General features: G+C 36.8%; 2 protein-coding genes across 9 annotated transcripts in view; one reads left to right on the forward strand and one right to left on the reverse strand.

Annotated features, from left to right (window-relative positions):
- The window catches only part of METTL25 (methyltransferase like 25), a 44,476-nt gene extending 24,276 nt beyond the window's left edge, over window positions 1-20,200 (reverse strand). For 6 of the 8 annotated variants that reach the window (XR_010430738.1, XM_064655540.1, XM_064655543.1 and 3 more), the window contains exons 1-5: window positions 19,933-20,200; window positions 13,491-13,655; window positions 9,104-9,204; window positions 3,471-4,103; window positions 1,048-1,192 (exon numbers count right to left, since the gene is read on the reverse strand). Coding sequence is in view for 7 of the 8 variants with exons in the window: in XM_064655540.1 (XP_064511610.1) it covers window positions 1,048-1,192; window positions 3,471-4,103; window positions 9,104-9,204; window positions 13,491-13,655; window positions 19,933-20,185 (1,297 nt within the window). In the remaining variant the exon portion in view is untranslated. Of the gene's footprint in view, window positions 1-1,047; window positions 1,193-3,470; window positions 4,104-9,103; window positions 9,205-13,490; window positions 13,656-16,096; window positions 16,186-18,781; window positions 18,914-19,932 lie in introns of those variants that run through there. The other 2 variants (XM_064655544.1, XM_064655545.1) reach the window with 2 other exon arrangements.
- Window positions 20,201-20,231: 31 nt separating this feature from the next.
- On the forward strand, window positions 20,232-25,676 carry CCDC59 (coiled-coil domain containing 59). Its single transcript, XM_064655546.1, has 4 exons — window positions 20,232-20,389; window positions 21,565-21,790; window positions 23,094-23,193; window positions 25,440-25,676. Exons 1-4 carry the CDS (start codon window positions 20,260-20,262, stop codon window positions 25,599-25,601), a joined length of 618 nt encoding a protein of 205 aa, XP_064511616.1. The 5' UTR covers window positions 20,232-20,259; the 3' UTR covers window positions 25,602-25,676.
- Window positions 25,677-27,182: the final 1,506 nt, after the last annotated feature.

A 27,182-nucleotide genomic window follows, 5' to 3' on the forward strand; every position in this document is an offset into this window, starting at 1 on the left:
CTAATTGCATTTCTATGACTTAGGGACTTCAATTGTATTTTTCTTTTGGGTTTGGAGTGAGCTGAAGTATTGTGAAATAACTAATACACTTCAAAAACACTTTAAAATTGTTGCAGAGCAAAACAAAAACAACATGAAAAGATTATTAAAGTAAGCAAGAGCTAGCATATGTCACGATCAGTCTGGAACAGACTGCCTGAGCAGCTAACTGTTAAAGAGCAACAGCTGGGTTTCACCTGCCTTTCCATCAGTGAAGTTCTCTGAAAGAGCTGAAATAAAATTTGCCAATCCACCCCTTTCTCAGGTTTGCTTGATATAATGATCAGGTTCTAGGACTTTGGCATCTGGTCATTTAGACAGCTCAGCTATGTACCACTTGCCTCAGGAAAGCCAGCTGCTTAAATGTTTATCATTATGCAGAATTTCAGGTAAAAGAACTTCCAAGTAAAAATACCAGCTTTCTATCAAAAATGAAAAACCTTCACATTTGAAGAAAAATTTGCCTATGGTGTGAATCCCAAAATAATTTTCAGATTGTGTCCCCAAGAAAAACTGTTATGTATGTACATGATGGTCTAAACTGGCAATGACCCAGATCACAGCACCAAAATTGGTGGTTTTTTGAGTATTACCTTACATTACAAGAACTTAATTCTCCTCATAGTTGTATATGTACAACTCAATATAACAGGATGTTGCATGTAGACACCCAAGGACAGAGTCTGGTACAAAATATTTTGAAAGGAGAGAAACATACTGGACCAAAAAAGCCTCCACATTTATAAGTGAAGCAATGGAATAAACCCAGCTGTATGCATAACCACATAAAAACATTATGCATTAATGTCCCTAATCTCAGTAAGAATATTAGGAATATTGGCATAACGGAAAAGCTACAGGGCATCCGGGAGTGAATGACCCACATAGTATTATTAAAAACAGTTCTAAATAAGCCAATGGAAAGGAAAAAACACAAGGAGGTTTTTAAAAGGTATAATACTCTCAATATGCAAACTTGCAGCCACAAGTTAAGCTCAGAAGATTTACCTTCTTGGTTTTCAAATTGTTCCGACAACAGATGGTAGCAGCAGCCCACACTGCAAACTGCTTTGACTTCAGGCTTGGCAGCAAAAATACGTAGTGTATTTGCAGCCAGATCTCCACACGTATGTAGACCCACCATCACACAGTCCTAGAAAGAAAAATTTAAAAAAAGAGGCAATAATAAAGCATCTCCCTCATCAACTGAAAGAGCATGAATAATAACAAACTCCAAAATCCGAATAATCTGCAAATGGTTAGTGAGCTGTAGGGCAAAAATACACAACTCCACAAAGACTCCTGCTGTTCTGTCCTAGAATTTTTCAATATTCATAAAAGGTCTTCAGTGCTAAAAAAACATGGTGAAAACCAACCATGAGACATGAGAGGTTCAAGACTATGAACAACAGCTGCATGGAAGGGAACATCTACATGTTGACTGGACACAGGCCATTTTCTCTAGCTGTCCTGTTCTTGTTATTAGTACCACTGCTACTTCTTTTTCTTACTTAAGATTTACTGCTCTAAATCTGGATGGACATATCAATGGAATTTCCGCACCTTTAAGTTGCTGAAATCAAAACTACTTCCTAAATACAGATGGAAGGTGAAGAGCAGGCTTTGTTATTTCCAAAACTGTAGTACTGGCACAGTTTCTCAGTATGCCTGCTCCTATTCAATGAATGGCCATTTTGTTCCAAGGTACAAAGGAAGAACTTCAGCTTCAGATGCTCTGTTCTTCTGTCCATTCTATTTCCTGCTTTCTTTTTTCTGCAATTTCCCTTTTCTCTCCATTTCTCCATCAAAATTTTCCCTCTTCTCACCATTCATAACAAGATATTTCCCTTCTGGCATTATTAGTTGGAATCTGCACAGTAAACATGGTGTTGCTTTGAATTTCATCCATATTTATTTAACACAGAATTACAGAATCATGGAAAGGTTAGGGTTGGAAGGCACCTTAAAGATCATGTAGTTACAATCCCTTGCCATGGGGAGGAACACCGTCCAGTGGATCAGGTTGCTCAAAGCCCCATCTCATCTTGAACATTTCCAAGGACGGAGCATCCACAGCTTCTCAAAGTAACCTGTTCCAGTCTCACCACCCTACAGTAAAGAATTTCTTCCTAATACCAAACCTAAACCTACCCTCCCTCATCTTAAGGCCATTCCCCCTTGTCCTATCACTCCATACCCTTGTAAAAATTCCCTCTCCAGTCTTCTTGTAGGCCACCTTTAGGTATAGGAAGGTGCTATAAGGTCTCCCCAGAGCCTTCTCTTCTCCAGGTTATCAACATGAAATTAGCCCAGGGTCAGTCACTTGGGATACCTGTCTATAATCATTCTAATTTTATCTGTTTTTCTCATGCATTTGTATTACATAGTACATACATGTGCAAAACAGTAAAACCTCTCCTTTACTCTTTCACCATAAAGAAAGGCAGTGTTATAGGATTTCTTCTACCTTTTACATCATACATATTACATGCTAAGTGGATACAAATGTAAAGGCGTATGCTTCATCAACAAACCCTGCTGCTCAGGGTGTCTTTTGCATACAGACATGAGCTTGCTCCACACATTCTCAGATACTCAGTAGCATTTATTTGCCCAAGTTACAGGACCATCAGCACAAACCTATGGTCCTGAATCAGAGATGAATTACACCCTGGAATATAGTAGTTTGGTTACTACTGCACATAGGCATGTTTTTATCATTCCATAAAAGACAGAATGCATCTAACTCAATCAATGTACATTAGTTAGTTCAGGCGTAGGAACTAAACATACAACCACAGAGCTTCCAGACTTGTATCACTGTCTTTCGGCAGCTGAGTTTGGGCTTGTTTGGGTAGACACAAACTCTGCCAGCTAGTAAATTACTAAATTAAATTACTCTGGAAAGTCAAAATAAAAACGCTGTTTACAAACTCTTCATCTTGAGTACTATACACAATAAATTCTCCTATGCCTTCCTAGTTTGATTGAAATTAGAAAAATCTTTTTCAGTCAGTGATAGCTGACTTAAGAAGTTAGAAAGTTCAGGAAAATTGAAACTCTAATATATATTCATATACTTGATAAATATAACCCCTTACATAATAGATTTATTTTATCTATAATGACAGTTGTAAAATAATTAAATGTGCTAATATATATGTTGTTAATTTTGACAGCTGATTATTATTTACCTCATAAATTCTAAAAGCTGCTTCAAAATAGTCCCAACACATATATTAAAATAGAAAAACAACCTGTATTTGCTTGACGTACTTCTGCTACCTGACTGAAAACCATCTTTGTGCCAGAATATTCGTTTACACCACAGATAGCACCCTGTGTACACCCAGCAAACATTATGTACACATGAAAATGGCAATATAGACAATGTACAATCTAAATATAGTAAATATGTATAGTAAAATAACCTCCAGATCTGTTACGATGTCACTGAGTTCTGTTTCTGCAGTGATGCAAGAGGTTAAGGGTAAATAGAGGTTCGATTCACTCGATTTTGTTGCTTTAGTCTTGAGAGATGTCTTTTTTCTTTGCACTTTTTCCTCTTCACAGAGTTCCCCCCAGTTACGATGAGATGAAGAAAAAACTTCTACAGCATCAGCAGGCAGAACATTTAGAATAGCAAGAACCTCTTCAGAAAGTTTGCCCTCATGAGATTTTGTCTGAGGCATCAAATCAGCTTCAGTTTCTGTCCTGGTTTCAAATGTACCCATTTCTGTGAAACCACAAGAAGGAACTAAATCTTGCATAATCACTTGGTCCCGACTTTGAAGACTTTTGGCATTATTTAAGAGCTCTTCATTGATCATTTTAGATTTCATTTCACTTTCCACTGGCCTGTCATTTGTCTTTTCCAAACTCTGGGTTTTGAGGTTTGCTCTTCCTCGACTCTGATATGCTCTCCAGTGTTTCTTCAGTTTTCTGTTCCTTTCATGAGCACCATCTGTGTTGGAGTTGGAGGAGTCAATTCCATAAACTTTTAAGTTGTATTGCATGGACAAAAATGAACTCAGGTAGCCTTTTCCAGAACCTATATCAATCACCTAGATAATGGAGGGGGGAAATAAAAAAAGAAAAAAAAAAATTGCTATAATTATGAGCAACAAGGCACACTTCATATGCAAAATAATTTCCTAAAAAATTAAGCATGGATTGAATAGCTGCATTATCAGTACCATCCTTCCCAACTCACTTAGCTCTTTTGCTTTGTTGGTCCACCTCCTGACTTTAAAACACAGAATTAAGTCTTAACTGATTTGCTCTAGAAAAAAGACATTGCAATGCTCACGCAATGTACATCTTGACTCTTCTGAGAAAGATTCTCAGCATATTTTTTGACACAAAATTTCCGGTTGATTATATGATCCTATGATCTTAAAGTCAACTGCGTAGTTTTTTACCAGGTAAGAATACTCAATACAGCAATAGTCTTACTGAATGAGAAACAAAGACTTATTCTTATTACTCTAATTATTACTCTAATAGAAAAGATTTGGACAGTCATGGAATTAGTAAGAAAAATTTGAGCCAATGTCACTAGCAACTACACAGAACGGTGGAGAATACATGCTATTAGGTAAAATTGTTTACCCAGGCTGCACATGGCTTTCTCATCTGCAGTTATCATGTGATATTGCTGTATATTTGTAATCTAGGCATGCTACATCCATCAAATTTCTTGAAATAAATCTGTAGAGGAGTGGATTTAGTGAAATAGAATTTATATAATCTAAGCATACTTCTGAAAACTACATTTATTTGTCACATTTATCACCAATATTCTCCTCTGCTCAAACCTGGTGAGACTGCATTTGAAGTGCTGTGTCCAGTTCTGGGCTCCTCAGTACAAGAGAGACATGGAGCCCCTGGAGCAGGTCCAGTGAAGGGCTACGAAGATTAAGGAACTGAAGCATCTCTCTTATGAGGAAAGGCTGAGAGATCTGGGCCTGTTCAACCTCAAGAAGACATCTGAGAGGGGACCTCATCAATGTCTATAAGTATCTGAAGGGAGGGTGCCAAGAGGATGGATCCAGGCTCTCCTCATGGTGCCAAGCAATAGGACAGGAGGCAACAGGCAGAAACTGATGCAGAGGAAGTTCCACATGAATACGAGGAAGAACTTTACTGTGCAGGTGACCATGCACAGAACAGATTGCCCAGAGAGGTTTTTTGGAGTCTCTCTCACTGGAAATATTCAAGAGCCGTCTGGATGCAATCCTGTGCAAGGTACTCCAGGATGACCCTGCCTGAACAGTGGTAGGACCAGATCGCCCTTTCCAACCCTTTCATTCTGCGATTCTATCATTTAAAAAGGAAAGAAAATTGTTCAGGGAATGATTTTACCTACTCTTTCATGTAAAAGATATTACAGTTATGCAGAATATGCACACCTCCACTTCTTGAAGTTTTTAATTATTTCTGTGAAAAGCAGCATTTGGACGCAAGAGACAGCTAGCGAATTATTCCTAACTCCTAAGTGTGACCTCTAGTGGCTGTAGATACAAGCTGCAGTTTGGGGAAAGTTTCTTTAGTTGTTTCCAGGTAAAAAGAAAACAGTAATACATTGTTAAATTAGTACTGGGAGAACAGTTTTTAAAGGAAAGGAAAAATTGACTAATAATAAGCAGACAACGATCTTGTACTAAAAAAATAGACTGCATTACATTATTCCCTGCTCTACCTTCCCTTGATTACACAGGGAAAGGTAATCAGCAATCTGTAGCATATCTGTCAAGCATGAACCTTTAAAATGAAAATTCCATGATATAATAAACTCCAAAGGTCTTGTCCACAGTGAGCTGGGTACTATGTTTAAACACAGTTTCTGGCACACTGCAATCAAGAACTTTGTCTCCAGAAGCATTCCAACATCTCCCAGCACCAAATCACAAACGTAATGGATGCTGATGCAGAATTATATCATCCTTACATTACACATTGCAAGTCTTGCTGCACATGCTGCAATTTCCAAGGAAAACTTTGACAAATACATTAAAGAAAAGAAATGTGCACTTAAGCAAAGAGGAATCAACACTGGCTTCTTTTCAGAGTTTAATCAAGCATTTCTTTAAAAAATAAAGTTCCACTTGTATGATAGGAACAGTGCTTAAAGGGGGCAGTAAACAACTGAAAAAAACCCTTTTAGTTATTTTGCTTTAATGTTTTAATTCAAATCATGAAACAAGAAGTGATTACAGTGGTATTAAAATTTTTGCTTTTATTCTTATTTTACTATTTATTATACTACACTATAAAATATCAACAGAGAGCAATATCCTCTACCACCCGTGACACATCATGGCTATGGAGGTGAGATGGAGGGCATTTTTCAAGCTGTCAGTGATCTGTAATATCGGAAAGAAACACCCTGAGGACACGTGCTGCTGTAAAATGTGTTTTTATGGCTCCAGATTTTTTAATTAAATGCCGCATATATTTTGTTCCGTGAGAAGGATAGAAAAAAATCAATAAGGAAAAACTCTCCTAAAACTTTATAATTGCTGTATTCATTTTAAGTTGAAAGGCAACCAAAACAAAAGGATTTGCTTTTTAAAGACTGAGAAGGAAGCTTTTCTTTTTTTCTCAAGGTAACAGGAAAGCTCTTTTCATATATTAGGGATTTGTAACTTTGCACAAATAAATGTTGCTATGGTGTATGACTAAAATGGAAAAAGTTAATATAGAGCAGTAGGCATTTCATATCCAGTGATATACTGAAATATTTTTCATTAAATGTTACAATTTTTTCAAAAAATAATCCTATGTAAAAAGATACTCCAAGCCATCTGATAAAAGTGCATTATGCCTGCATGAAATTGCAGCATATTGACATATTGACATTATACTTAATAATGATTGGTTTGAGATTTTATTAGTAACCAGCTACATTGAAACTCCAGTTAAGTTATTAAGATGGCTTTACTTTTTTTACTTTGTGAATACAGGTTTTTCTTTCCTTTCCTTCCTGAATCTCACAGGAACTATTTAAATCTAAATGAAAATGCTATATGAAACACCATCTTACAGCAAATGCAGAGAACATTTAATATTGCATTATAAGCAAAGTATACTCTCCTACAGCTTTTTCAGCACATGAAAGTCTTCAATACTTGAACAACTAATACTTGCCTGAAACAAAAGGTCGGCAAGTCAAAAAGCATGCTTATGATAGAATAAAAGACTTTCACAAATCTGCTGCTACTCTACTTCTGTTCTTTACAGAGCACATCACTTTAGGAGGGCACCCACACCTGTCACTGCAGCTGGCCCTTAAAGAGCTGCTGGAGAGATTGCCTTCCATTGCTGTAAGCAATCATAGATGCTCACGCACTGATTGTGTCTCATCCAGTAATATTTGGACTTAATTGCAGCTCTCTATTTACTTGGTAATTCCAGTTATAAGAAGACTCCCTAAAACTTTGTCTTCGTCAGTCATACCTCACAAAACAGATGGTCGGGACTGAGAATTTTGATCTCTGTTTCCAAGGATGCCACAGGCCTGACCCAAACCTATCAAGAGTACAGTATCATTTACTTATCTAAATTAAACTCAGACTGAGCCAAATAACCTCCTAACCAAAGTTCAGCTTTAGCAATTCAGAGCTGAATCCAAGTTTTGGGGCCTTCCCTAAGGTGGTAGCAACGGCATCTCAGGATGCTACAGGTACATAAATTTTAAACTCAGACATATTTACCTAGGAAAAAAATGCTCAGAGAAAATATACTCAGCATAAAATCTGGGCAGATACCTTATTAATCTTTGGTTTTAAATAAATATAGTTTGTTCTTCACAAATCTTTGTGGAAATTAATATTAGCCTGAAGGAAATTAGTCTCCATTTACACTTATGGCTCCTTGTACAGAAAGCAAGTGCAGCTCAGATGTAGAAAGGAATCAAATGCAGTGTCCAGAGCCATTAGCCATCTCTAGTTTAAAGCAAGGATGAAGATACATTGGCCAGTTACTAGCATCATAGAGACTAAAGTGAATAAATGAACTCAGCTTACACAGACAGTGAAAAATTTAGCCTTACCACAACACAGGTCTAAGGTATGGAATCTAACAGAAAGTTTAACACGGCAAAAACGTATAAGAAACCTATATGCATGTAAACTGAGGAAATGGTATTGGTGTACTTTTGTCTAATAGAATGTGAAATACACTACTCAAAAAAGTCAAGTATTATTGGGTTGCTTGTGTTTTGTCACCAGATCCATAAATAAAACTCTGCACAGTTTTAATGAAACAGCAGTGTAGTGCACTGTGCAATCATAACTACATGTTAAAAAAAAAAAAAGATTAAGTTACAATCAAATTTGAGAAAGGAATACTGCAATTCTTCACCATCCAAGGAAGAACTTGCCATCTGACGTATGAAATGGCCAGTTTATACAGTAATTGCTGGGTGATAATGGTGTTGGGTGTCCAGTTGTCACTGGTGTTCTACGAAACGTATTTCATACATACTCTGCTACACAAATCTCTGCTTAACTTTGTCTCTCTTCCAACTAAAAGGGTCATAACTAAATTCCTAATTGACAGATCTCAATTCATGTTAAATAAAGGTCAACAGTATTAAACAACAGAAAATAATTTAAATCTTGTGCCTGAATAAGATGACCTTTCCAAATCTCTCAAGATACTCTGGTATCTATGTGGCACTCTCGTGTGCCTGACATAAGGCAGCTCTCCTACTGACGCTTACGGAAAATTGCCAGCAATATCATACTGATGAACAAGGCAGTACTTGTCCATAGCAAAAAGCAGTACAGTTTTTCGCTGCTCAACATAGAGAGGATGATCATAATTTCTTAAAATTACTCATGAGTGATTATGAGCCACTTCAAAGGCAGCACCTTTGGAACTACACATTTGTGAACAAAACTGTCTTTCAGCCTGGCCCTAACGGCTCTTCTTTAGCTACAATTATGTACAGGAAAAATAAAAACTGCAGTGCCAGAACATCAAAATGATGTATTTGCATACAATAAGGACAATAATTCGAAAGGTAGGTGGTAACACACAGTAAGAAATGCTTTCATACCTGCTTTATACCACAATAATTCACTATGTTGTCTACCAGCTCTGACATCACCTGCACTTCATGTGATTTCTTATTATTCATAAACTCATCTGCTTTGATACCTGTAACAGATTAAGAAAATAAATACACATTAACACAACCTATAATAACAAAGACTTGTGACCAATCAGGAAGAAAATCTCAGCTAACATATGCTACAGTGTTTATATTTTCAGGATAGTAATTTTAAATTAAAACCTCACTAAATTATAACAAGATTAAACTTCTGAATTATGGATGAATTAGTAAAATTCTACTGAATTACTAAAAACACTGTAAAACTCAGGGTTTTTTTAAGATGTAGCATATCTAATACCTGACCAGATATTAGACAATAGCTACCACTATAAAATTGTGCTATTTCTCCCTGTCCCTTAAAAAATATTTATTTTTGTCTCATTTATCACATTTACCTTGACATAAATGAAATATAAGGGCAGGGACAATTAATAATGACATAGTACAGCTTGTTAATGCTGCGGATTTGCTTACAATATCAAGTAGGAGATACCACTAATAAAAGTTATGAGTGATGCTGGGAAAAGTCAAAAGAAGATGAACCTTTCTTTTCTTTATTTAGCCTATGGGTGAGTTATAGAATTGTTATGCCTTTATAGTAGAAAATCAGTCATTTCAGTGTTGCTGGAGAATGTGTTAACGAGATGGAGTCAATATTTATCATGGGTTTACTGCTTGTGGACAACACCAAGCACCCACTTGCAAATCTCTACACCACCCAGCTAAAGTAGGAGCTCAGAAGTCACACCCTTGGAAGAAACCCACACATTTCTCTCAGGGGACTAATGCTACAATACACTTGGATATAGTTAAATTGATGGAAATTTTTCTGAGTGATGGTAGAAGAAACTGGATCGTTACTGATGAGCATGCACATAGAAAACAGGACTTTTCTACATGACTAGGTGGATTAATATACTTTTCCGTTCTCTGCTTTTTGCACAGTATGTGTTCATCTGTCCAGAAACTGATCATTAGGCAAAAACTACGTTCATTCCTTGATCAGATCATGCTGGGAACAGAGCCAAGTATGTTACTTTTTTAAAAGAGAGTGGGGAATTGAACTGAGCTCATAAGAAACCCAGTGTTTTCTCTATTTTTCCCAAAGCCCACAGGATCTCTCATTTCTTAAACATCTGGGGTTTTTATAATAAACTGTTATGACAGTACTTAAAATCTAATATAGACTCTATGAACTGACAAAAGAAGAAATAGACTAAAAGACTTAAACAAAACAAAAAGCAGAAACAAGTGTTTGTCATTTCACTGAAGATTCTCCTGAACTTTAAAATTGTGAAGACCTACACAGCATTCTAAAAAGCTTTTAATTTGTAAGCATATCAAATTAAAGAAAAACAGACAGGAAAAAAAATAAAAAGAACAAAGGTCTCTCTCTCTGTTTATTTTGAACATTTTTGTGTCTGGACAGGCTCATCAGAAGAAGAAGCAGAATCGGAACAGGAAGAAACAGACATTTAACTTCTTGACAGAAATAAAAATTGTTTGACTGGTCTCCAAAGCAGAACTGTCACTTTGAATGATGATCACATATTGCACCTTTACTCTTTTCTATATTATGAACTCAAAAGACCGAATGGGGTAATGCTAGGTGAAGTATTATTTCAGAGAGTACTTAATCCAAATTAAGTATTTCAATAATGGTAGAAACCCAGAAACACGATCCAACTTATACAAGCTGAGGTTCCAGATGAAAAAAGCATAATTTGTTGATATCTACATATATAGATTATTTATCATCTTAGCTAAAGTTTGTTAAACATTGTTCAACTTCTTTTCCTGCTTTCTGAAGGATGAACACACTATTTAGATATCAGTTCAGGGAAAATGATACTGTTTGCAGAAAATTATGGATTTTTTAATAAATTTTACTGTTGTTGCATTTTCTGGAAAATTCTGATAGATTTTTACATTATTTTGAAAAACAAGCAGACATATTACAAATTAATACAAAACATAGATCTGGGGACTGTTTTATATTGCCCAGACAATTGAAAATTTGAATTAAAAAAAAGTATACCAGTTTTACACAAACTGGGTAAATTCCTTCTTCTATCATAAAATTACTTCCTTGAGAAAAAAATACTATACATGTAGATTTCCTTATTATGTGTATAACTGATGTAGGCAGAACAAATACTAATTTCAAAAAACATTAGAAATTTAGAGAACCATCTCCTTTAGTGATGAAAAAAACATAAAGTGAGGTTCAAATACTTTACAAAAGTAACTTGGATACGATAAAGTAACAGAAAGCTTAAGGTTAGTAGTTTTAGTTGGTACTGAAATGCTGCTCATTTTCATTGTTAACCCCTAGCACAAGTACCTGTAGAGAGTACTCTTAATCCAGCCTTCACTTCCTATATCAGATATGAACCCTCTAACAAAACAAGTTTTCCCTGCTGGCTCCCTCCACTTGGGTCGGGCTCTCCTGGACCCCGTGTGCTCAGTGCGAGCAACCTGATGGTGCAGTCAGGACCATGGTCATTCCCATTAGGAAGCAATGGGGAACACCCTTTAGACTCAGAACTCCATTCTGAGTAGTTGTGTCCACAACATGCTTAGAATGTTCGTGCTTACCAATTATTCCAAGGAAGAACAGCAATATATCTATATTAAGCTTGTGAAGAAGTTAGAGAACTATGTAAGTACGCAAACTGTGGGAATAGGCTCAAAAGCCTGTTTGTCTTAGAACAAGAAAACATATTAAAAACATCTGAAACATAAATGGAATTATCCTGAATATTAGCATGGCCATCATGAAGTTGCCAATTTTCTCAAACTTACATTTCTCTTGACTTGCACGCTTTAGTGTGTCAGGAAAAAACCATGTCTTCTAAAATGCAGAATTAAATCCAAAATACCTAAAATCGCTTAAAGTTAAAAGATCACAACTTCCATTTGGCAACTTGCACGTTATGAATCCATAACTTGGTATTTTGCTTCTGCCAAATGAGTACCAAGAACTTCAATTAAGTTAACTGATACTTACTGCCAATTCAGCACAAAGGTTTTGAATTATAATTCTATTGTATACATTTGGAACATGTTTTATTTTTCCTATGAATTACAACTTAGAAGTACTGCAAAAGCAGAAGTCCCAGTCCCAGTTACCCAACCAAGCACCACTCCTGCAACAGAGAACAAAATATTCAGCAATTATTTCTGATGCTCCGTTTTGCATGACAAGAAGATGAAAGAATCCTTGAAATTTTGCTAAGAAAGTTGATCCAGTTATGAACTTTACGAGTATAAGGTAGAACTACAGAATTACAAAAAATTAAGAGGAACATGGGGAATGAGATCATAATAAAAATGAAAACAACTAAAAAGCAAGTGGGGAAAAAAAAAGCAGCATACAGTTGTCGAACTAGAAACATGGGCTTTAGATGAACTGAGAGCATAAGGAAAGAAGCCAGAAAGTAAGACAAATGCACAACAAATCATTCAGACTATCTTAGCTATGGCATTCTAGTACTTCCACGGAGCTAATAATGGAAAATGGCAAAATTGGAAAGAGATCTCTGTGGAAAATGGGAGAGATGCACAGCATTTATATAATAGTGCTATCACTTAGGATAAGACACGTCAAGATTTTTAACATATTATAGAGATAAAACACAGTTGAAGGCAAAGGCAGAGAGCTGCTCAATCTGTCTCTTAAAAACTAATGAGAAATCTTGAAGATAGTGACAAGTCTAGAGAGACTGAGGACTCCATGAATAGCACATTTGCGTAAAAATTACAGCAGTCCAAGTTAGGATAAATGACAGTTTATCATCTGATTCAGAAAAAATAATCAGGGGTAAGACTGCCAGTGTCCAGTTTGATGCCAACTTGAGAGTGTTTTAATTCAATTTTTTTAACTACAGAAAATTAAATTAGTCTAGTTTTATCACATATAATTGGTATTAGTCCAAAACATACACAATTAAGAAAATCTTTTTTTCTTTTAAAACATCATTTTTCATATTTTAGGGTGATACTTTTAAAAAAAGTGAGAGTAGCAACTTGCTACTCAGGGAGAAGACAAACAAAGAGAATTAACAAGGTATCTCAAACAGTGATGTGCCCACTTCCTGCCCCATCCCCTTTAAAACTGAATCTCAGGATGGATCTAGATACCGAATGCTCAAATTTTAGCAAGAGAATCCATTTTCTAAATAAAGACAATGAAGAAACTATCTAGGAACAAATGAAAATGGAAGTGAGAAGCATGTAGGGAGAAAAATCCAAACAAACCACACTTAAAAAACATGACTTGCAGGACTATAGAGAATAAATAAACATTAAAATACAAACATAAATATACCTGTTGCTCCTTGGCTGTTTCCTTTCAATGCTCCAAGTACATCTTCTAATGGGGTACACACTCCAAGGTTGGACAAAGAATAATACTTAGCGGCCAGGGCAAACAAATGTACATCAATAAGTTTCTCAGAGTTTTCACAAAATGCACTGGAAAACATGTCATCATCTGCAAATAAAAGAAAAGGAAACAGTCCTTAACAGCTCTCTAGTAGTGCTGACAGAGAACTACAGGTAATTCTTAGTATACTGGGCATTTATCTTGCTTCCATAAGTGGTAAAACTCATTATTTTTCTCCATCTGTATTCACCCTTCAGAACTGAGGTCAAATTTTACTCTTAGCTGAACTAGTGTAAATGTGGAAAAATCTATTGTTTTAGCAGAGCTACTTTAGTATAATTGACAAGCTAATTCAGTCAACATTATCACTTCTTTTGTTTACAAACTTGCTCATTATACATTTCCCAGTCAGCCCCATCTGCCAGTATATGCTACTAGATTTTTTTAAAGCAATGCAGCTGTTTAATATATGAAGTGTTTTGATTTACAATCACTCTATTCATGTACTTTCCAAGCTGCTTTGTAACGGGTGAATCTACTGGGAGAGTTAAATTAATTTTATTTCCAATCAGATGTGGGCCAAAGTTAGATTCCAATGTGTATTTTGTTAGATTCACGATGAAGTATTTAAGTATTTCAGTTTGGTATTACTTAGCTCTTAGGTTCAAAAACGTACATTTATTTTTAAGTGAAACGTATTAGTATGATTAATTTATTAATTCTGAGATTGTTTTGTATTGTCTAATTCCTCCTTATTTTAATTAAAACTATTTGTGAATTCTAGATAGCTTTGCTAATATTTTTTATATATTTGTAATTATTTAAAATATCTAAAATGTAACCAGTCCAGCAAACAAACTTTTATGAAGATTTGGAAATCTCCTGCTTTGTCTTTTGTGTCTTGGGTTGATGTCGAGCAAGTATATACCTAGCACAGCAGCTTTCCTGAATCTGGCATGACAACAGATACAGCTGTTTGTACTGACCTCAGCTCTAATGCTCTTAATTGTCTTGCATATATTACAATTCACTGAAAACATTCCCAACAGTGTCGACATGTTAATTTTCATGGTATGACACTACAAAGGCATGAGTGAAGCAAACGAATTTTGGATCTAAGGAAGAATAAATACTGTCTAAGCTATAACCAGAATCAACATACTTTCCGTGTCTGCATGGCACTTCTTAGTCTACTTCTCTCCACTACAAAATCAAAAAAGAAAGCCACCTTTCTCTCTAAACGACTGCCTTATTTGAACCTCTGAACACCCAGTAAATTTTAGTTAGTGAAACCTTCATGAAGCATAAGGGTCTAACAGGATATTAGAGACCAGAAATAAAGAATGCAGTTCTTTAGGCAGAAGGGGCAATTTTGATTTCTAATATCTCTTCTCTAAGATATACTACAGAAAGAGAAGAAATTAGATGTGTGCATTTTGAAATAACTGAAGAAAAATAAATTTGGTTTCCGACAATACTTTCAAATCAAGCAAATAATGGAAGAGACCGGTGCAATGGGATAAGATAGTCAAACACTTTTGACCAATGGACAGAACTGGTTTTTTCGTTTTCTTTTTTAAAAAAAAAGTTTCAACAGAAGTAAATATCTACACAAAGGAGTATTTTTGCTTTCTGTTGGGTAAGTGTTATGCAAGGAGCTCTTACACGAAATTATCACAGCCTGAGTTATTGCTGAAGAAGAAAATTTCAGTTTATTTTTAAGGGAGGTTCACTCATTTAACTTATTTTAGATTTTCTGGGGATGAACAGTGTTCCAGAAAATTCATAGACATTCACAAAATGCATTAGTCTGAATAAGTAAAAAATGCATAGAAATCTCTAGGTCAGATGCCATGGGAAGAAATCCTTAATCTGCCAAGAAAGAGAACAAGGTTTAAAAGACTCATCAAGCAATAAATTCTATGTCAACAATTACTGAGAAAGCAATAGACATGAGAAATTAAGTCAAAAGGTGCAGAGCCATTCAGCAGTTTTGCCAGGTGAAGGAGAAATCTAATTTTCTTGATGAGAAGTGGGTGTTCCGTTTTGTTTCATGCAAATTATGACCACTTCGAATTGGTCTAGTATTTAGTATAACACACTGGAGAAAAGTTTGGCACGTTCTACTATACATTTATGTCGCTCTTTATCTCCTTTTTTTATTTCCTCAGTAACCAGCATGGTCACACTAGCCCTCCAATGTACGGTACAGATATATATATGGTATAGGTGCTGGCAAAGGTTTGTTTCAAAGCCTCAGACTTGCTTAATATCTCAACCCAGAATGGCATCTCAGTCCCAACAGAAGTTTCTACAATATATAGGTCATCCTACATTGTAGAATGACCTATATATGCTAGGTCATCATATATATCCCTTCATCTGGAAAAGTCATTCTGAGCAGACAAGAGATCATTAAAAAATGGGCACAAATATGCACATAAAGATGACATACCTGTACAAGCTACCATAATTAATTATTGAGTTTAGGTAATTACATCCATACTGTACTAAAGCTATATCTGGAGTGAAAGCTAGGGCTATCTCACCAAGTTCTACTGCAAGGTTTACAGTCTCCTTTCTTCAGACTGGATCAACATTAACTCCTTGGGTACCATGATGGCCATGTCCTTAACATCTACCAAAAGACTAAATGTAAGAATGACATTGACCTAAAACATGTCACTTCTACAACATCAGACATCATGCAAAACTCAGCAAAACCTGTATCTCTCACGTCCTCTGTAAGGAATACAGGTTATATACCTCATTGGCAACTTTCAGCCAGCAATCGTTGTGGAAATAAACATCATGTGAATTACATACACAAATTTGTTACAGCACAAAAAGAAAAATACTATCCTGACCCCAGTATAGAAAACCATTAAACCGATAACCTTGAAGAAATTTACCCTCATTTTTCCCATCTGACCTTCAAATAGCTCACCAAAATCAAGAGCAGAGGTAAATATTCTGCAAATTAGAGTTCACGATATTTAGCAACCCAATCTTCCTTTCACCTTACTTCCTGCTGATTCCACTACATCACACAAATAAAACTTACCCTGAAACTTAATAACTTTTCTAGGTTAAAGTCTGGTTATTGAAATTGGGAGTTTTCTGCTTCTTTTGCCAGAACTCGTGAAAAACGTATAAATCCACTACTTGCTTATTTTCACTTTTTCAGCAGCTGACACAAAATATATTTACTATCCTTACAAACCACACTTAGGTGAAATTAAATGCAGCAATACCCGTGTTCTATGACTTCCTTGAACTTGGTTATCTAGTGGAAGAACATGAACAGAACTATAAGGATCTCATACAAGATCACTAATGTATTACCTGTAATAATACTCCTACTAAAGTTAAATTGTTGTCCCAGCTTGCCAACTAAAAGAAAAAAAACCCAACCATATTAAGGTATCTGAAGCCTAACTCCAAGCTACAGAATGGCAGCTGTTGAACTATGCATTATTTATATTAAAAACAAAAGTTTTCTTGAAACGTTTCCATGCTGGATGCTCAAAAGAGGAAATCTTGTATGTCTTTTAACCAGTCAATCTGTATGTTTGCAAACAAATCTTCAGAGGAAAGAAAAATATGGCCAAAAACTGGAATTACAGTACAAACAGTAATTTACAGTAAAATATGAAAATGCTTAAACACACATTTGTCTGTGCCTGTGTCCAATTTACAGCAATGACGCGATAAACAAAATGCAATATGGCAAATGTCAGCTTTTTGATGTATAGAAATATCCACCCGTTTTCTGAATCTAAAAAGGGACCATTAATTTTCCTGCAGGGTACAACTCAAAACAAGGATTCCATCCTTTACGTGGTCATTATGACGAAATGTCATCTTATGAGTGTTTGAAAATATTCTTTGAAATTGATTTACAGAACATGTGATGTAATGTTCTGTAACATGATTATCTTTTTGCATATAATACTGTACCGGGAATTGTAATTTCTTGTTTGCTAGCTTCTAAAACTACAATTCAGCATATGTTTGTCAAAATCCCTACAGTAACATAAAACATTGGCCAGAATAACAGTTCTGTGCCAATCTGCAATGATGTAACTTTTCAGTTTGCAGAGCTGTGTGAGTATGAACTGACAATTTCACATTTTCAGATCAATTCTGTCAAATATAGTTTATGTTTCCCTATAATTTAACTTGGGATCCCTATTAGAACAGATCCTTGAAAACTTTTCATAATAGTTTGGGGATTGCAAATGTATAAATGTAAAACTTCTCAAACTCTTAAGGAGCAAAGGTTTTACCATATGAAATAAAAATGTAATTTACACCTATTTTGAGTAAGGTACTTGGGGGTGATGACCACAAACTCATTTGAGCATGCAAAATAAACCTGTCCTTACAGCCACACTCCAAAAAATGTAGCTCTCTGCATAGTAGCATGTTATGAGGGCCTTTTAATACCCTTTTTAAGGTAATAAATAACTAAAATTTAGATATCTGATAATTTTGAACATGGAAGAGTAATTTATGTTTATGTTGGGTTTCGAAATCTCTAATGGTTGGTTTCTGATCTCTACGTTATTGAGTCACACTAGTGCACTCAAACTATGACACTAAGTTTCTCGATCTTAATTTTAATACAAATATAAGTAATGTTTGCAGGTATCTTCACCGAGAAACTCATATTCATCTTATGACTGGATGGACAGATACCATGCAGTCAAATGAGTAAGGCATGAACCACCAAATCAGCAAGAACATTCCATTACAGTGCCTTCTGTTAAATAGCATATTATAATTTTAAAGTTAGAAAAAGGAGCAATTCTTTTTTTTTTTTAATTAGCAGAAATAATCCCTGCAGAAAACACAGAAAAAATTCTGTATTTTAGCTACAGCATGAAGGCTTCATATCCTTCTAAAAGGTGTGCTTCATTTTAGCCATAAATTGCCTCTTTTGTTTCAGTAATTTCTGTAAAATCCATTGAATATAGATCATTATTTTTTAATCTGATTTTAAAATCTCTAAAGCAATACTCTGCCTTTCTGGTTCTCATTCTCCTCTACAGGCCACCACATCAGAGTTTGAATAATTTCATGGGTTTTTCCATAGAAATGGGTAAGGTCAGACTAATTTTCAGTTAGTGTTCTCTTTTTGATGATTTCATCTAATAATTAGTTTTGTTCCAGCCTCTATTTACATTCAGTTTTATGTTCTGTCTCTGAGTCAGTTCTGACTCTGACATTACCTGTCAAGAACATTAAGTTTGTCCTTGCTGCTTCCCAATACTTGCTTGCTGACCGGACCACTGCCTTGTTTCCATCTGGCTCTTGAAGGTAATTTATAATCCAGTGTCTTTTTCATGCACAAATAAACTCTGTGGGTTTTCTTCCCCGATACCTCAACCCTTTAAAAATGAGGCTCACAGTTAATATTTTGAGAGGTTTCTAGATCCAACAGTGAAATGCTGCAAGTGATGTAGCAATTCACAGTTCTTCAATCTCCTTCCAAGTCCAAATCATTATCTTAGCCTGTCTTCTATGCCAAAAAGTACGCAGCTCCACATGCTACTTTCTGTGGACCCTTCTAGTATGCTCCACATGCTTTCCTGTCTCACGTGCCATTTAACACAGCGTTTCAGTGCTAATGCGATGTGACAGCTATCTACACTCCATAAGCTTTGGCACAAAGCAGGTTTTTCTCTGCTAAGTGCTTTGTCAGAGATTTTACCTTGGTTTTGAAACTGATCTCTTTGCTTGGGCTCACTCCCCCCAAATACCACAGCTTTCAGATCCTTTATCCTCATTTCTGTGCTCTGCCTGAAAGACTATTACTGGTATGTTTCCCTTCTACTCGGACTGCAGTAAATTCAGCAACACAATTTCATAGCTGGCTTCCTCTTGAGTTACGTGAAAATTACTAAAAATATGAAGTGCCTCTTAAATAGATCTTGTCTGAAATGAAACAGCTGTCTTCCTCTGCCAGACACTCGTTATTGCAGATATGTAGGAAAGTAGTGTTTAAGCCTTTTCCAGCTGTCCTCCACATCTCCAGTTTCAACATCTGACTATTACACCTTTCCAGTCATGCGGAGGTTTTCTGTTTGCTTTGGGTTTTTTGGGTTTTGTGCGTTTTGTTGTTTTTTTTTCTTTTTTAATTTTACTTCAGAGATTAGTCAGAGTGAATGAGTCTGACAGTTTAGAGTTTCGTTTCGTTTCTAAATGAACGGAATGAAATTTACAGAATGAGACCACAGTCACAACTGCCACTACTGCGACACTTTCGCAGCGCAATTCCCACCACGACAACGCTTCCCCCGGACCGCGACGGGTCCAAACCCCCCCGTTTCCCAGGACGAGCCGAGCGCCGCCGACGCCCCCCCGCTCCCGCCCCACTCACCGCACGGCGCCGCCGCGCTGTCGGAGGCCCCCGCCAGGGGGCGCGCGAGCGGCCCGGCCGCGCGCAGCGCCTCGAGCACGGTGTGGGGGGGCGGCACCACGAGGCGCTCCCAGAGCCCGCGCGTGAAGAACTCCACGGTGTGCGCGCGGCACAGCGGCAGCGCGCGCCGCACGAACCGCGCCGCGCGCCGCAGTGCGCGCGCCGCCGCCGCCGCGGGCAGCTGGGGCGGGAGCGCGCGCGCCGGCCGCGACATGGCCCCCCGCGCGGCCCGGCGGGGCGGTGGCGCAGCTCCGTGACGTCGTCGGGGTGCGCCGCACAGGCAGCGAGATGGCGGCGGCCCGGCGGGGCGGGCCCGGAGCGGCGGCGGCTGCGGCGGGCGCGGGTGCCTCAGCGCCCGGCCGAAAGCGGCGGTGGAGGCCCGTCCTGCTGCGCAGCTTCGTGGGCAGCGTCCAGGAGGGTGAGTCGGGGCCGAAGGCGCTGCCGAAGGTGGCCCAGCTCCGTGGGCCAGCTCCGTGGGCCAGCTCCGAGCTGGGCCTTAGCTACGGCCTTAGCGAGGGTTACGCCTGGCGGAGCCGCGGGCCCGCCTTGCCCGCTGCCCGAGGGGTATTTGCGGCCATCGGCTCGGGGCCGGGGGTTGCAGGGCTGGTGGAGGCGACCAGTGTGAGCCGGAGCTCCCGGGGCTCGGGAGTGCAGACCCCGTAGAAAGCTGTACCCTTAAACATACTTGAAAACAGGTTCGGACTACTGATATATGTTTATGCAGATGTAAAAACGGATAGGAAAAAGAGCATTGGCCTCAGCAGCACTTTTCTGAAGTTGCAACTTTGGAGAAAGAATTACAGAAAAAGTTATGATTAGTTTGACTTCCCTTTAGAAACTGTTTTGTTAGTGAATATTATAAAAGCCAGTAGCTCTTAAGACTAGTGCAATAAAAACATGTTAGGAAAAAAGCATGTTTGGCTTAAACTTCGGTGAGTTGTTCTATACTGACGGACACTGAAACAACCATTGTTGTTTCCTTTAAGGCTAAAGGATTCTATGATGTAGCATACCTTTGGAGCTGTAGAAAAGCTTGTTCTGAACACGTATAGAAAGAAAGTAGTAGCAGTAAAATACTGTTTAAATGCAAAGATGTAATTAATTATTAATACAGCATAATACAGAGATTTAGTGACTTTTTGCTGTGTCACAGCAGCTGCTACTGACAGTATTATTATCAGTGTCTTCCTGAGACTACCTTTAGGAGCTTATTTTGGAATCTATTTTGACGTTTTTACGAAGCTGTCAAAAGTAGGAAAGACGTGAAATGTTAACACATCTTTTCACTGGATTTAAAAAGTACTGGCAAAGGTGTATAATGTTGAATAGGCATTAAGGAGCAATGTCTGCAGTCTTCTCTCGGGTTTAGGCAATAATTTTCAGTAATAATTTTCAGCAAGCTTCAATGCAACAGTAGGGAATTATAATTAAAACAGTCATTGTTTCCTTGAATTTATGACTGGTCCTTATTAAAATTGACACACATAGTGGCTTTTTCTATTTTGTAAAGAAAACAGATTGAGATTGTCCTGACAACAGTTTGGTACTATTTGAGCACAGGTGTATTTAACTCACTTTTTCTTATGTTTTCAGGACGAGGATTTGCATTTCGGAGGAAACAAAAGATTGAAAGACAGTACAGGAGATTATTGAGAAAGGGAAGAAAGGTCCATTCCCAACAGGATGATCAGTTTACTGATACCTATCCAGAGCACTTGAAACATCTTTACCTCGCAGAGGAGGAAATGCTTAAGAAGCGGAGGCGCAGGACACCAGAGGATTCAGTGTTATCAGAACAAAAGCTTAATAAAGCAGAAGAGTAAGTTTTTAAAATATGTCTTTAAAAAGAAGTAATTGTTTCAATCATTAAAGAAATACTTTGGATCTTATACTTTACATGGATTTGAGTATGGTGATGTGCTTTACTGAAAATGCCATTAGGTCTTAAATATTTTTCATGATTGTAAGGAAAATAAATGGCAATGCAAGTAGCTTTGAGACGATGAGACATCATTGCACAGTATTGCCACAAGGTGGAGATAGGAATAAAGCAAAAATTTTTCTTTTTTTTTTCCAGAAGAGAGTGGTATTTTTAAATGAAATTGCAAGCAAATACATTCTCTTTGTTTTTGATCTGAACCTCCTTGATGCTGATGGCTGCTTTTCACCTTTTTGTAGTGCAAGTGACAGAGTAATCATAAAACTTTGTTAGTGAACAACCACTAAATATCTGGCAAGGCTTATTTTTTTTTAAGTGTGAAATGTGTTTGCTACCACACTATTTATGTAATGACTTTGTTGTAAATCAGAAAAAAAAAATTACAACTAAATAACCCAAAAAATCCACTCAAAGTAGTGTGACAGTAAATGCCAGACAAATGGCACTGGTTTTCTTCTTCTTTTTGCTTTGGTAAAAGTTACACGGGCAGTCTTTTATATTGCATTCTGGAAGACACATAGTTGCAGTTCCTTATTGCACAACATTAAGGACAATACTGTACCTTTCCAGTATCTGATTTCAGAATGTTAACATGCCATCTCATTCAAGAAGAAACTTTTAGAAAGGGGTTGTTACTACTGTGCTTTTTCACCTTGCCATGTCAGCCTGACTTCCCTAGCAGGCAGTCTGCCGACACTGGCTGTCCTTGCATCTCTGCAGCTGCATCTGTCTGTTGGAACTAGAAAGAGATAATACAGCTCCAAGCTAGTGCATTCGGGTTTTCTAGCTCTGATGAGGTTGCATGATGGGGAAAACTCTTTAGGCACTCTTTAAACTTCATGAAATATCATCCATGTGAAGATCCAGCAGATAAGGTATGTGTATTACTAAAGTTGTGTGCAGTTCAGTCTTTGGTACATTTTGCATTGAAGGAGTTTAGTTTGTTGTGTTTTCATGGTGATTGCTCACTGCATGGTATGGAATGGTGTTGGGTATCAAGTAAGAGTGGTGCAAACAGGTCTGCATTCAGTGTAGAAGGATGACTCTTCGAAGTCTGTATTTGCAATTAACTTCCCTGAATATGCAAAAAACATTGGAAGTGATTCTGCAGTGCCTGTGGGATATATGGTTATATCTGCTTCATGATAATCAGTGTCTGAAGTACATGTATGTTTTGTTACAGGTCAGTTGTGACTGAAGGGAAGTTTAAGAAGAAAACATCCAATCAGAAGGCAAAAGAAGAGTACGAGAAAATAAAGGCTGAGCGTGCTAGGAAGAAAGAGGTAAATCTTAAACAAAGTTCTTTCTTGACTGTAGACAAAGGCTGGATTAATACCATTTCTACCTGTCAATGTCCCACAGAGGACCGTAGGAGAAGAATACAGGCATTAGGACTCCTTCAGTGTTTTTCAACTTGACAGTAGTATTCAGCCATGCAGGCATTCAGAATATCATTCTCTTTGTTCTTACCATTTTTGTCTTGCAGTTGCTGTTAGCAGGATTTTATTATGTCAGTTGGTGCATCAAGAAAAGCTTAGAGCTCTATCTGCATATCCCAGTGGATTATATTAGACCAGTTAAATATTGTAGAAGGGGCAGTAATAACAATACCATCATCTCGTGATGAAAAGTTAAATATCCATCCTATTTCTTATGGCGTTACCATAATGCAGTCTTCATTTTACCTTTTGATGTGCTTTGCCAGCAGTGAAACAGTTAAATGTAATAGTATCCATGGCCAAAATTTTTAGTAATTCTCCTCATTCTACTTTAATGGGAATTATTTTTACAGGACATATTATAATATTATCCTTGTTGAATAACTCACTTGAGTTATTGATTTGAGAGATCCTTATTTAACTGGTTTTATTCTTTCCCAGTATATTGTTGCACGGTAAAGTGGCACATAGTGCAACTTGCAGAAGTTGTGTGACTTGCTGCTGACATACTAAATTTCAGTAACTATTATATAAGTATATAGCTGGATAAAACACTCTATTTCTTTAGTTTAGCCGTATTTAGTTTTATGCCAGCTGATCCTTTTGTGAGTCTGGGTGAGTTACAAGGTTATTCAGCTGATAGCTGCTTTTTCGAATGTTAGCTACAGATCATGCCAATAGAAATGAATGTTATGACCAGCTTATGTAGAGGGAATGGGAACAAGTAAAACACCAGCAAGACTGCAAGGAGTTTTCTTTGAGCAGCTCATAGGAGTTGCCTGAGGGGAGTTGTTGGCATTTTTAGTCTTATTCAAGATATTTAGGCAAAACAGCGTGGCTAAGTGCCACAATAATAATATCATTTATGTGGAGTACAGGCATGATTATCACATACTTTACCCTCATGTATGTTAGCAAACACTGCATTTGCTGTTATTTATCTTGGGAAGAGAAATAAGCTTAAAGACATAGTTTTGGCCTCTACAAAGGCCTTTTTTGGGTCTAAAAAAGCTAGGATTTAGTAAAGATCAGAAAAAAATACTAATGTAAGTAGCAACTGTCTAAGTAAGATGAACGTTCTTGCTTTGAGAAAGCATTTGGTTGGTAGTTTAAATGGATGTTGTTTACAACAGTATGCTGAATAGTGGTAAAATTATTAAATAGGAAGTGAATTACAGGTAAGTTAAAGTAGATGCTGCTCTGCTTTTTTTAAAAAAGAATAAATTATATTAATTGTTTTGGTAAAATAACTGCAGGATTCTGAATGGAGAGACATTATCTTTGCATATTTTTGGGGCTTTTTTTGTTCATTTATTTGGCTGGTTATTGGTTCTTTTTCCTGAAGCCTCTTAGATTTCTGTTTAGAAATATTTTCTTGAGTTATTTCTGGTTAATTTTATATTCTACATCAGGGATCAAGTCTTACTAGATTTTGTATGTCACTGAAGCTATCTATGCCATGGAAAACAAAAATATAATTGCTAAATTGTGATTTGTTCAGGCATTCTGCAGAAACATCCACCTTTGTGGTCATCATGGCACTGCATTTCAAAGACTAAACTTTATGAGAAAAAAGTCTTCCAAATGAACTGAACCTTCAGTCTGACTTGTGGCGTATTGCATATTTGGGTTCTATCTGTCTGTCCCAGGCAATTGTGTCCAGTATGTAGCACATCTGCACTGCCAAGACATTTACACAGGAGCTCCTGTATCACACTCTTTCTACCTTGCACTCAAGAGGAGAAAGTGGGGACTTTTTTGCCTCTTTTTCATTTAAGGAGAAAAGTCAAGGAGTATATTTTGCAGAAAGGAAGTAGTATGCATTGTGGCAACAAACCTTATTGTAGGATGCTTTACTGAAAAATCTTAGCTCTTTTCTTGAAACTTTAGGCTATATAGTGTGTTTTGATGGCAGTATATGTTGAAAGAGCATCCTGATTATGCTTTTAAGAGTAATGGTGTTTCTACTGTTAGTACAGTACCTAATTGCCAGTATCTATACAAAAATAAATTTTATTGCTTATAGATAGCTTCACAGTCATAGAAGGTATGTAATTGTTTCATAATCATGTATCTTTATTTAATTTCAGGAAGCAGAAAAAAGAAAGCAACAAAGAGAAGAAGCTCAACGGTTGTACAAGCAAAAGAAAATGGAAGCTTATAAAATATTGAGTAAGAAGACTAAAAAAGGGCAGCCAAATCTAAACTTACAAGTAGAGTTTCTTCTTCAGAAAATACAGCAAAATACCTAAACTTCTGCATATATTTGAGTTACCTGTGGACATTTTATTAAATTACTTTTAATAAATAATGTTATTTTGCTTCTATATTACTTTTGTTATTGGCTTGATTTATCTCATCAGTCCAGTAGTGATATATTCATCCTGAAAATATGTATTGTGTGCTGAGAGTAAGAGAGAGATCTGGTACCTTGAAAAAAAATGGTCTGAATTTCTAAACTTAAATTCTATTAGCTACCTAATATCCTGGATTCAAAATCAATAGGGCCTGGTGCCATCTGAACATGAATCTAACACTTCCTGCAATTGTGACTACTAAATTATACTTACTTGGGGGGACTGAAGTGATACATGGGACATATTTGATGTCTCACGAACTGCCGGTTCTAGGAGCGTGTCTTGTGTGCTTTTGGATAGGGTTTGGCACATGAAAACAGAGAACATATACTATACTTGGATGGCTATTATTTATCATTCTCCACAAAGAAGAAAACTTACACAAGATCCTAAAATGGTTTGAATGTAAAGATCTCATGGACTTGACCACATACTTTTTGCTTGGTGATTTTTGCAAGCTATGCTGTATCAGGTAGATGGGTTGAGGTTTTGGTATACTGAGTGTATCAAGTTTAAATGTTTGCTCTTTGGAACATCTTTAGAAAAAGATTTCTTTTAAACTTTGGTTTGTAGATGCAATTAGTGATCTTTGACCTAATAAAGTGAAAGCATTCTTCTTGAGTCTAATAAGTTTCCAATAAAACAAGTAAACTATTTTCCTTAAGTTTATACAGAAGAATACTATTATACTTTTTCCTTTATTTCAGTCTACTTTGGCAGCCAAGAAATAATACTGAGGGTTTTCTGCATATAATAAAGATTAGTTAGACATTAAAGGAATATATTGGAAGAAATTTCTTAGGATGTGCTTCATAATATTTGCAGTATGTTTACAATATTATTTGTAGTATTACATTATCTCATTTAGAAGTTGATGTCAGCTGCAAAAAAGTCCTTATTTAAAATGCATAGGAAAAATAGTTTTGAATTGTATGACAAGCGCTGTTAAATGAGGAATAGTTCAGGAGTTTGTGTAGGCTGAAATGTTACTTGTGTCAGTATCCTGAAGCTTTTTCCACCTTATCTTGTTATACTTCTTGCAAGGCTTTGAATCCTCATGCTGTAATGTCATCTGGAAAAACTATATGCAAGGCATAAGTTAGTGCACCAACAGAAAGTGTGGGAGCTTTTTCTGAAATGGGCATGTCTGTTTTATGAGGAAAAGGAAGTGTAAATTTAACATGCTGATTGTGTTTTAGACTGTTCCCTCTCTGTTTTTGGTCTGGGTTTTCCTGCTTTTTTTCCCCCCAATAATTGTTGTAATTGCCAGTTTCAAATGGTTCTGAGCTGAAATATTAAAGAGCAGAAATCTGCAAAGTGCCCAGAGAATGGGAAAGGCAAACGTTGGTATAGAGAGTCTAGTTTGATTCTTATCATTCTAGACTGTCAGCTTTTACTTTAAAAAATGAAAACAACAAGTATTTGCAGTTGTTAGTTATGGGGATTTTTTTATCAGGAGGGCAAAAGACTAAGATG

Source organism: Pseudopipra pipra, chromosome 5 (assembly GCF_036250125.1).
Source record: "Pseudopipra pipra isolate bDixPip1 chromosome 5, bDixPip1.hap1, whole genome shotgun sequence".
NCBI lineage: Eukaryota > Metazoa > Chordata > Aves > Passeriformes > Pipridae > Pseudopipra > Pseudopipra pipra.